The sequence below is a fragment of the Taeniopygia guttata genome, chromosome 1 (genome assembly GCF_048771995.1).
Source record: "Taeniopygia guttata chromosome 1, bTaeGut7.mat, whole genome shotgun sequence".
NCBI classification, from domain to species: Eukaryota; Metazoa; Chordata; class Aves; order Passeriformes; family Estrildidae; genus Taeniopygia; species Taeniopygia guttata.
Genome location: NC_133024.1, coordinates 112,013,615 through 112,025,997, shown reverse-complemented (window position 1 = coordinate 112,025,997; position 12,383 = coordinate 112,013,615). Strand labels below are relative to the sequence as shown.

The following is a 12,383-nucleotide window of genomic DNA, read 5'->3' as shown; positions in this document are numbered from 1 at the left end:
ATGAGCCACACTGCTCCTGAGACAGAAAGGATGGAGGGTTGAGCCTGGCTCACTCTCTTGCTGTCTCTGGAGTGTGGGAAGAGGGAATTTTCCATTAGGGATGGATTGCAGAAGTTTCCTCTCCCTCCTCTGGCTGCCAGCTCTCCACACCATGCACGGAGCGAGTGCTGGGGCTCCGGTGTTGTCAGGCTGGCCTTGCACCTGGATCAAAACCAAACCAAGCCCACCTTTGTGGGATTCCTTAAAATCAGAGGGTTTTGGGCACGTTGCAAAAGGCAGGCCTCAGAGACAGCAGGATGGTGATTAGAGCTAAGCGTAGCTATAAGATTTGTCAGCAGAAAAATTATACAAGAAGTAGAAAGAAAGGACAAATAAAACAATGGTCTGTGTATTAACGCTTGGGTAGAATAACTCCCTAAGTTGCAGAAAAGTATATCTGGTGAGATATTAGGAAAATCTAAGCTTAATAATGGAGCTCTGTGCATTGTATCTTAAGTCTTACAACCAAGTATTGTATTCGAAATAAGCAAGCATTGTTTTAACCAAAGGGACGTGTATTTATAGTGATTGGATAGAACTACTGTCAATATGCTTTTGCTTTGTGTGACTGGTCAAAAAGTTAATAAAGTAAGTTGTAACATTAAGTTCTTGGTCTGTTGCCTGGGATGTGAGCTACTGGCATCTTCCCATTGTCATAACCATGGAATGAGACTGATGCTAAAAAATAAACAGCTCGAGACGTGTTCCACAGCACTCCCATTCATGACTTGTATACAGCCCCTGGCCAGCGATACACCTTGACATATCTGGATGATTTGGGGGCCAATTTGTTTTCTTACCTGCAGGGTAGAAATCACTTCATCCCCAACCTCCTTGGTGGAAACCAGGTAACGGGACATTTCGGGGTTAATGATCCGGTCTTCCTTCTCCCAGCGGACTATGATGGGTTTCTCTCCATGTGCCGTGCAGCTCATCTCCTTCTTTTGGCCTTGAGTTGCCAGGGTGGTGTTTGGGTAGGAGGTTATCATAGCTGGAACTAGAAACAGACAAAACAAAACAAAACAAGGTTGTTCCTCAGTGAGATGAAGGGTCTGCTGATACAAGGTTGGCTTTTCAATCTGTGTCTCACCGAGCTTGTCCATATTCAACCAGATCAAAATAAATGTGAAAAAGTATTTTATTTTCATTCCTGTGTTAAGAGAACTGATGGGCCTCAAAGGGAACTTAGCAGAAAGGAGCTGGAAGTGGACAATAGAGGGTATGAATGCAAAGGAAGCCTGTCTTCATTTGTTTTGCTGCTCACAGGGCAACTTAATTTAACATTCAATATTCAACATAATTCAAGATTCAATATTCACAGCACATAAAGGGACTTTAACTAATAAACGTTCAGATATGTGGACAATAAAGAACTGATAAAAATGTCTTCTTCCTTCTGATGAGCTGCTGTTCTACTTGCTGACTGTTACATGTTTTACCAGTGTGTGTGACAGTAATGATCTTTCAAAATGAGGGCTCAATTAAACCAGGAGCTGCACAAAATTAAAAGAAAGGCTCTGCACCAAGGAGCTTACAGACCATGGATGTGTCGAGTGCGTAGCTGAACTATGCTGAACTGAAAGTATAATTAAACTGACAATAAAACTAGCTAGATTCGAGTTTTCATTGTACTCAGGAGGCTTTTGCATAACAGTTTGGACATACCTGTCAACTTCATTAACCATTCTTTTAAAAAAGGCTTAAATTTTAATGTTGAAAAAAGTACTCTCTTCTTAGCAAGAATAGTCTTAAACCTGAAGCATTTTCATGTTTTGGAATTAAAATTTCCGGCAAACAGGAAGAAAAAAATCATTGGGATGTTTTATTGCAAATCCCAAACACGGCATCTTTGAAACAAGGTGACCTCTTTGGTGTCCTTTGCTGTCCTTCCCTGCCCAGATGGTTTGTCCAGCAGTGAATGGCACCTGGATTTCTCTAGAAAGAATCAAAGCCCACAAATCTTTCAGGCCCAGGAGAAGCTGGAAAGCCCTGGACAGCACCCAGAGCTGTTCTTTCTGAATGAATCTGTCCACTCTTCTAGAGCATATGAGGCATCAGCAATGAACCCCCTCCCTAAGCTCTTGCCCTCCAGGGTAGCCCCATCCCTTGCTTTTCTGCATGAATGGTTGCCTCTTCTTATCAGAACAACTCACTCCTTCCATCTGAGCTTCTCTGGGTTTTAATCAGATGACACTGGCAGAGGATCTGATTTGGGGCCTTCCCAGGCTTTCCCCTTGCATAGGTTGTGTTTGTTGCCACACAGCAGAATAAAAACCCTTATTTAAATGAATTACTTTAATTGCCAGCCTGTAATGTTAATGCTTGGTGGCATGACCTTTTCACATGCCAGAGCCGTTAATGCTTGGAGATGACAATATGTCAGGATGCAGCCCTTTCTGTTCAAAGGCTTCCTGACCCAAACCAAACTGACCTGGAGATTAACAGGGCCTGTGGAGCTGTGGGTTTGAGTTACCAATGGGATCTAATTCCAGCAGGAGCTCTGAGAAAGGTCTTGTGTGAGGCAGGAGGCTCCACATGCACTAGTGATGAAGTACATCTTATTTAATTGTCTGAGTATCAGATACTCATCAGTTTTGTCCCAAGAGGAGCATTTGAAGAGAAGAAATTATGCATAATCAAAATAGAAAATTAGGATGAGTCTGCTTCCAGATTCCACAGAATGGAAATAGCCTCAGTTTCATCTGATGTGCATCCATGCACCCACAAGGAGGTTACTTTCAGAAAGTTGATTTTTTGTGGCCAGCTGCTTGTTCCTCCAAACCCAGAACAATCAGGGCTGTGCATGATCACAGATTCACTTAGATTGGAAATTATCTCCAAGACCAAGGAGGCTAAGCTGTGCCCAATCTCCACTGTGCCACCAGCCCAGAGCACTGAGTGTCACTTCCAGGCCTTCCTTACACACCTCCAGGGATGGAGACTCCAAACCTCCCTGGGCAGCCCCTTCCAATGTTGGAAAACCCTTTCAGTGAAGAAATTCTTCCTGAATTTCTTCCTGAAATAGTCCCATAGATCCTTTTATGCATTTTGTTCAATGGGAGACCCAATTCAAAAGCGCCAGACTGATGAGGAGTCCCCATTACCATCATTAATTTGTGCCACCTCCTTTCTTCCCTTCCACAATGTCCTCAGCCTCCCACATGTCCCTTCCTCTGAACATCTCTCTGTCCTCATCACAGCAGGCTCCAGTCCCCCTCACCTGTCCTTCTTTCTTCCTGCTTCAACCTCCTCAGGTTCTCACATGTCCCCTAATCCCTATACCTTTATATTTTCCTCCTCCAGCTCATTTCCTGTCCATAATTAAATCAGCCAATCACCCAAACCACCTAAAGAGTTTTTTTCTACAGCTGCAGTCTTCCTTCCCATCAATATCTCCTCCTTGGAGTTTCCCTGGTGATGGTGGAAATGTTCTGAGCCCACGCAGGAGATGAGGGGTGAGGGATTTTTACCTCCCCACAAGGTCCCAGAGCTCCTGTGCAGGTCCATCCTCCTCCTGCTTCACGAGCAGGAGCACACAGCAAAGGGGACATCTGGACTTGGATTGAAATCCCACAGCCACCCGGGAGCCTGTCCCAGACACTCCTGTCTCACTTTCAGGTCCTGTGCTGGGTGACAGTGCCAAACCAAGTCCCATGACTCCCTGCCTTGCTTTCAAAAACCAGAGGCTACCTTGCAAAGCTCATTTTTTTCCCCCAAAAAACTTTCTTAATAAGAGCAGCATAAAAACATGTAAAGAAAGATGACTTTATTCCTCAGATACAGCTTTATCCCTGCTTATCCTTCCCTTCTCCTCACATAATCTTCCACATGGATTCCTTATTGCCATAGCAATGCCTCACAGCTAAATATTTCCCCTTCCTCCAAAGCTGATTTTTTACTCTTCACAATTTATCTCCAATGATCCTAAACCATAAGCTCTTCTTTTTATCTTCCTCTATGTCAAAAGATTTCTGGTAACAAAGCCACATTCCCAAGGATATTTTAGGCAACATATTTCTTCATCCTCCGACTATCTTTAATCAAATTACTGATGCAAATAATGGAGATAAATATGCTGGTTCTTTACTGACAAAATAATCTAGAAAACTGTAAATAAGCAAGCTAAATCTGCACTACATATGCATGAGATATTCTCTTAGGATGTCTTAAAAATAAGTGAAGGCATTTAGAAATGTATCAAGATGATTCAGATGCCATAAATTAAGTGTGGCTGTGCCTTATATCTCTTCAAATGTACATTATATACAAACACGAAATTATATTTATATTTATACATTTATATAAGAGAATTTTGGGAGGGAAGGGTATGTTGCTGTGCAGATTCAAGGAGTGGATATTGCCATGTTCCACAATTTTGGAGTTATTTCACCACAGGACAAAGTAATCCAGTTCTTGGGTTCTCCATATCTTTGTCTGAAGCCATGGGGTGCTGGGCATAGTTAGAGATCTATTGGTCAAAACTGGACAAAGTAGAAGCTACAATTTATAAATCATGGCAATTTCCATTTTCAAAGTATTCATATCTCTGCCAGCAGCATCAATCCAGGAGTTTTCTCTGCCTAGAGCTGGGCTTTCTTTTGGAAAGCTGATTTATTTGCTGCTTTTCACAGGTGAACCCATTGTTTTCCCCTTTCTTCATGGCAACCCAGCAAAAGATAATTTTAAAATATTTTAATTTTTTATTATAATTTATTATTTTTTATTATATTATTATTATATAAAACATTATTTATTATAGCACTAAATATTATTGCTATACTAATGCATGTAAAAATAATAGATTGTACAATGATATTAATTAGCAATTATATTTCTTGCTGATTTAATGATTGTTTTATAATATTACCAACTTCATTAAAATCAAAGTGCAAAATTCAGTAGTCAGGGTTATCCTTAAGAATTGTGAAAGAGGCTCAGATAAAACAAGAACTTTTTGTCATACTCTTGAAGAAAACTGAATCTGGGCCTTTCCTAAGATTCTGTAAAAAGTACTTAATCTGACTTATTTTTTCTCTGCTACTGCTGAGTGTTTCATCAGGAACTGAATCCAAATCAAAATGAAAATATTTAATTACTTTGATAAAGACCAATCTCATTATCCAGATTAACAAGACTGTAGGAAGTTGAGTAAAGCTTGTGAAGGGTATCAGAAACTTTTGAATCCTTTTAGAATAAATCTTTATGAATTAACAGAAAACAAATATTCAAATAATTCACAAACAAATATTCAAATAGCCAGTTTTTAAAATTATGTAGAGAGCTAGGATTGAGGGAGGTATTTTTTCTCTCTTTCAGCTCATAGATGGGAATACCCACATTAGAAAAGCAAATTAAAAATCTCCCTGTCTTTCAGTTTGTAATTAAGCACTAATTATCGATGTATCATTAAAGAATGATTGTAAGACTAAAGTTCTCAGTATTTTTAAGAATTATGGTCCTTTCTAACCCAAAACCATTCTGGGATTTTCCTGGTCTGAAGATCTCTGCCCTGGCAGAGCATTCTCATATTTTTGCTCCATCACTGGATGTAACATTCCCATTCTCTGGACAGAGAGACACAATTCTGTCCCTCAGGAGAAGCACAGAGAGAAGAAGAGAAAACAATCTTTATCTCTGCTGCTTTGTTTTCCCCGTGTGGAATGTGGTGTGGAGATTGTTTACCTGCAGGGATGGCTGGGCTGGATTCTGGTGAAGGTTGTTTGGGGTCAGTGACCAATGGATCCAGCTGTGGCTCGGGCTCTCAGCACAGAGTCATGAGTTTGAGTTAGGTAAGTAAGAAGTGAGTATGTAGAATAGGATAGTTTCTCTTGAAATAGTATACTAATGTAATATAGTATATTTTTAATAAAGTTATCCTTCAGCCTTATGATCTGGAGCCAGACATCATTATCTCTTCCCCCATCTGGGGTTTGCTGCATTTTTACTATAACTGGATTATGTTGGAACTGGCCAGTTTGGGGAAACACCTGTAACCATGAGAGATTCATCTTGCAAACATTGAGAAAATGTTGAAAAAATGAATTGAATTGAAATTTGAGTTTAACATTTAAGTCAAATTCAGCTGTCCTTTCATTCTGGTCAGCCACAGTGAGAACACTCTTCTGTCCATGAAAAATAGGATTTTCCTACCTCAAAAATTCCCTTTTACTCCATCCCCTTTTGCTCAAGCAGAGAACGCCCATGTAAATACATTATTTACATTTAAGGGAGCCTAGCTGTAATGCTTCTATTTGTTGATATATATATCTGTTAATTTATTTTCAAATTTCGTAGACTTTCAGGAGTCAGCAAGAGCTTTGCTAAAATTTGTAACTTCACTTTTCCCTTTCTGATAAGAGACATTTGGGTTTACTTAAATAACATCTCTCTGGAATTCACATGGTGAAGGAAAGAGAATTTTAAATCAATAGGATTTCCCAAATACGTCAATTCAAACTCATAGCTCCTTGGTGGAAGTCAAGCCTGTTCAGCAGGTGAAAATCATGCTCTTAATCTTCATCCTCAGGAGATGTTCAAGATTAGGAAACAAATTCCATGTCTCAGAGGGTCAAAGAAATATGTTAGCACAAAAAAAAAAAAAAATCCCATTTTTATGTATGTAAGTTTTTATAGACAATAATAATGGGAATATAATTAATGACATTTTCTTTCAACCAATATTCACAAATTTTGAAAATTAACTTTACAGTTTGGACTTACTCGTGTTTGTTTGTTGTGAAAACCTCCTGAGAGAGATATTGTTAGGATAAATATGTAAATAATTAGATTTCAATTATTTAATCATTTCATGAAGATGATTTTAGAATAAAATATTTTATTGCTTGGAATCAGTAAAGAATTTGCTGTCCAAGCAATGCAACTCATAGATAGAAACCATTCTGGGTTAATTGTGCTAGTATTAATGTGACACCAATTTCAAATTTAAAAAGCCAATGTTTTGATAATAATAGCCATTGATGTTTCAGATTAGAAAAAATAATTTCAAACATGTAAACCTGAGAAATTTGAGAAGTAAAGATTTGATTAATTCATATGAAAGACTGAATTATTTACTCAGCTTTAGTTTCAGGAGTCTTTAGTGTATAGGAAATAAACTCAAAAAAATTATTAATAAATGTATGTCTGAAAATACCTTTAAAATAAAACTGAACAAAGTAAATTACCTTCTAACCCTAACCTGCCCTAAAAAGAAGACCAGTAGCTTTCGTATACATTTTTATATGAATGAATTGCTGGACTAAAGGGAAGAGATTCATTAGATTCTATTAGCAAAATAATTTTCTGACAGAAATGTATAAAAACCAGCACTGATGTGTAAAGAGAGAGGCATTAAACACAGAAATGGCAGGTCCAATGCTTTATAAATTTGCATTTCAAATCCAATAACAAGAGACTCAGTGCTTTGTAAAAAATACCTTAGTAGGACACCCATACAAGGTAATCTTTGGAGAAAATAACCTAAAAATAAATAAAATTTATTTATTTTTTGATTATTAAAAAAAATAAATTTTAACACATGTATTTAAATTTTAAATAAATATATTTAAAAATAAATAAATACTGAGTGGGAATGAATATGGATCCTGTACATCCTAAAGTACCATTTCAGCCAGCTATTTCCCTGGTGTAAACGGTATAAAGGAAGTTACTTTGATTATAAATATAATTCCAACATGTGTTTCCAAGCTCTAACAGGCCTTGTTTGATGCTGAGCTGGAATAAAATGACAATGATGTCTCGAGTCCTTGGCAGCCCCACCAGTGCCTCCTGATCTGATTGAATGTGTCAGGGCAAAGGCTGTGAACATTTAGGGTTCATATCTCATTCACTCACAAGTGGTTTCAGGTCACATTAGAGGAAGAGAAGTTGATTTATTTTGCATGACAAGTATGAATTTTAAGCAAAAGATGCATTAATAAAATAAAAAAGGGCTGTTCTTTCAAATCACAAAGGCAATTCTTTCCTCTTCCTGAGGTCTTTTCTTGAATTAGTTCTGTGTTTGGACAGTGTAGACTGATGGCTTCAGATGATACACAGGAGACCAGCAGCTGCTGCTATTTCCTGGGTTTTCCTGTGGCTTTGACATGGCTCTGAAATGAATGTGACTTTCTCTTGCTTTGCCACGCAGCTTTAATTCCCATTTTGTCCGACTGCACTTCCCAGTAACCAAGGGGAAGGGAATGGGGGATGATAAGCTGACAGCTTTTTCCCCTGCAGTCAGCTGTAGTAAAAGCCTGTAGAAATTAGTTACAAACTGTGGGAACTCACAGGAGACACTGGGAAATCAGTCTCATCAAAGCTTGGCTAATTGTCAAAACAAAAATTAGTGATCAATAAACCATTATATTACCACGTATGTAATTGTGATTTATGAAGACTTAGACAAAGATCATCTTCCCATGGAAGAAATTTATGGACAATATTAATTTTACCATCATTGTCATTGTTGGGAAGACTAAAAATTAGCACTAGAAACATGTCTCCATTAATTACAGATTCCTTGGGCCACTTTCCATTCCAAATCAATTAAGATCATTAATCAGCCTGTTATAAAAGCCAGGCTGGAAAGAGCAGGAATGTTAAATAGTTAAAACTAGCAATACATAATTTTAGATAACTTCTCCAATGCTTTGATCTTAAATTGAATTCAGTCTGCCATCAAGATGGCATCAAGTTTTAATGTGAAATGAGGGGGTTACTGCTATCATAATTGTAAAGCACAGCGTTCTAATTTTTGGTGACTTACTGAATGCAAATCAGTTAAAAACAGAATCCCATGGGAGAGTGGGTTTTTTTTTGAGTTTTATTTTTTCTAGCCATTTTTTATGCTTTAAACTCCCTATTTATGTCCTTTCATTAAGATCACCTGAACAGTTTACAAGTTTAAATGAAAAAAAAAAAAAAAAAAAGGCAGAAAGTCACTGGAAAGCACAAGCTTTAATCAGGCTTTATTTTATGACCCAGCAGCTCCCATAAGTCTTTTAGATTTTGGAGGCTGTGAAGTGACATGTGTAAATGTCCCTCCCTGGGGAAGAGAAGCAAACACTAATTGGGGTATTGACAGGTTTAAATGAAGCAGAAACACACGAAGAAACTCTGGCTCCAACAAAAATGAGTATTGGGGAGCAGGGCATGCCGGGACATTAATGGTTTTCATTCACTGCTCACTCATGCACGTAAATATACTTTTAAGCACGGTGACCTGGGTCTATAACAGCTCAGTTCTGAGCTAAAAAGCCATGAAATGCTATCTGCTGATGTATAAGAAAGCGGGCTCTGGTAGAACCAGTCTCCCCTATCTGTTCAGAGGGAATTATACTCTTATTTTTCATAGTTGCAGACAGACCAATATCATCTGATACTCTGATGGCAGGAGCAGACTCTAATGTATTTAAATCAGCAAGACACAACTATCTCTATATTTAGCAGCCACTTTCTATATGAGTTTATTAGCATAACCAATATAAATATATATATTTTCTGCATATGAACACTGACAAAGAGGTATTGTTGCATTGGATGAATATTCAAAAGCATTCACTTGGGCACAGGGATCAAGCATGCTCATAAAACCCATCAGTGATTCAACACAACTGGTCTTCAGGTGGCTAAAAATTAAGGACATTTCTGTAGTGGACATTGAGGAGACAAAAAAAAGGCCTTCCAGATGGCCATTGGTCTTGTCTTAAAGACAATAAACAAGTTATTATTGAGGATAAAAGGACCTCAGGGTGAGCTGATCAGACTTTTGCAGCCAACCTCCACAAGTCTAGCTTAAAGTCAGGGAAATCAAGTGCTAAAGGTTTGATCTGAAACTCCACATTCTCTTAACTAGGGAGATTCAGAATGTTAATAAATGCTACAGTCCCAGGAAAGACAGGAAAAGAGATTCAATGAGGGAGAATAAGATCCTAATTAAAAGCTCTGGAGATAATTATTTAATTTTATCTGGTTTATCCAGTAAAAATTCTGCACCTTTTTAAAGAGACCATCCTGAAATATTTTGGGAGTGGTCTGACCACCTTGATGTGCTTGTCTCTGCAAAACCAAAACCTTAATTCTAGATCTATTTTATCTTTTCCTCTACACGGTCTAGTTTCTACTTTTACTGCTCAGCATGGCACAAGTTTCTAGAGGGAAAGCAAATTTCAATAAAAGCAGAAAATTTCCAGAAGAGTTGGGAAACATCTTGAAGGCTGTACAGCCTAGGAAAAGCTGATTAACAAATTGACAAAAAATGTTAACAATCAATTAAATTAATAATTAATAAATCAATTAATAAATAGTAAGTAAATTAATGATTATTTTTTAAATTAACATTTTAATACCTGTCTCATGGAAAGAGGGAATTACTAGCAAAGAGAAACAAAGAGGGCTTCGAGAAGCACAATATTTATAAAGATATTAAATGTAATACTTTTTGAGATGCAATCACCCATAAATTAGAAGCAGCTCTTATAGCAAAATAAAATCAGAAAGGGAAATTTTATCACTTTTATGAAATCTAAAATTAGGAACAATCCTTAGAATTTGTTGTGATTTTTTACATTCCTTGTTATCATGTCTTTTCAGTGTTTTATCAAATCTGAATTCTAGGCCGTATGTGCTGAGTATTTTGGGACTGTTTCACTGAATGGTTAATACTTCCAGACAAAAGCAGAGACTGATAATTTGGCTCCAGTGCCCAAATGTCTGAGGCCAGAGGAAGAGAACCTGGATTATAGTTATTTTGGCTCATTCAGAGCTGCCAATGGGCTCATCCAGCTGTGAGCCAGACAACAATTGAAAAGAAATTTTAAAGCTAAATTTTACACTGCTGATGTTGACAGTACTTTGCTGTACAGGGGCCCTAGAGATTTATCACCCCTATAACTTAGGTCAAAGTATTTTTGTGCCTGCACATCCACAGGCATGTGTATGTGAGTGAATAAAAAAAAGGGAAAAGCCAGTAAATATTTTCCACAAAGGCAAACAAGGAGAATTATTTTATTACCTGGGAAAAAATTAAAAAAAAAAAGAACAATGCAACCCTCATCATCTCCTTCCCTTGACTTTCAGCTGTCCCACACATCCCTCTTTTCAATATGTTCCTAAAAAGAAATGTTTCTGTTTCTCTGGAGACCATTTTTACCCCTCGGCCAAGGGGAGGCACCATAAATACTCGTATTTGAGGCAGGAGTAAATTATAGCCATCCATCTCCTGGACAGAGTGTGGCACAGGGCTGGAGGTCACTTTCCTTCCCACGTTACAAGGAGTTCAAAGGACTTGGTTTATAATTTTTTTCCCCGTTAAAATGTATTTCAAGGGAATAGAAACTCCCATTACCTTTTCCACGTGCCCAAAAGCACAGGCCAAAATGGCACTGCTGATAATGTAACCACCCGAAAAAGAAGAAGAAAGTCATGTTTCCAAGCAGGTTTGACATATTGTAGATGACAGATGCTGAGTGTGATAAATGAAGCAGCTGGTTACAAGGGCAATATGAAAATGCTTGTTTGATTTTTTTTTTTTTAATCAGGTTGTCAAATGTTTCATTGTTAATCAGATCCTTGAAGCACACAAACACAAAAGCTGTGCTTAGATCTAAGCTTTGTACCTAAATTATTAAATTATCTTCATTTGGCCTTAGGAAATACAGGAGGGCTGATTTGGTCATTCTGGGCTTTGTTTTTTGAGTGTTTTAAATTATATTTCATTATAAAAAGAATAATCACAAAGGTATAGTGTGAGTTTATACACTGTATAACAGCCTCATTAGGCACATCCCCAGGGGGATTTTAAGTTTTATTGCTTCTTCAATTATACATTTTAGAGTTTCTTGTAAGTTGGTAGAAAGGTTTTTAGAACCACTCCTGCTGAGGCTTTGGACTGTAAGTTATTTTTTCTTTAGAGAACAGCAAATTTCTTTGACCTAAAACTTTTTATGAGAATGTGGTCTCTTTGACAAAAGGCATTTCTCAGAAGGCTTTATTAGCTCAGCATTTAAGAATCAGGCCAACATGCTCACCACATCTTCAAAATAAAAATTCTGGCAGAAAAGGACAAAAAAAAAGAAGCTACGCAAATTCATGAGAATTCTCAAAATTGAGTCTTTTTTTTCAGCCAAATAATACTGGCAAAATCACCCAAATCCATTCAAGCTAAAAGCACTCTAAGGGACATGGATTTCCTGGTGGTCATCTGGGAATACATTCCCAACTTTTTAATTCTGTGAGGAAGTGAAGGAATAATTTTGACAAATGAAATATAAAACTAAAGGTTATGGTGTTGTTGAATCAAAGGTAGAAATTTCCTTAGTATTAATGCAGCAAAGTTGTCACTA

At 37.5% G+C, this 12,383-nt stretch overlaps 1 protein-coding gene across 3 annotated transcripts in view; it reads right to left on the bottom strand.

Moving 5' to 3' along the window:
- DSCAM (DS cell adhesion molecule) overlaps positions 1 to 12,383 on the bottom strand; it is a 462,695-nt gene that overhangs the window by 112,730 nt on the left and 337,582 nt on the right. For all 3 annotated transcript variants that reach the window (XR_012058288.1, XM_030283877.4, XM_072935734.1), the window contains exon 12: positions 840 to 1,036. Coding sequence is in view for 2 of the 3 variants with exons in the window: in XM_030283877.4 (XP_030139737.1) it covers positions 840 to 1,036 (197 nt within the window). In the remaining variant the exon portion in view is untranslated. The remainder of the gene's footprint in view (positions 1 to 839; positions 1,037 to 12,383) is intronic.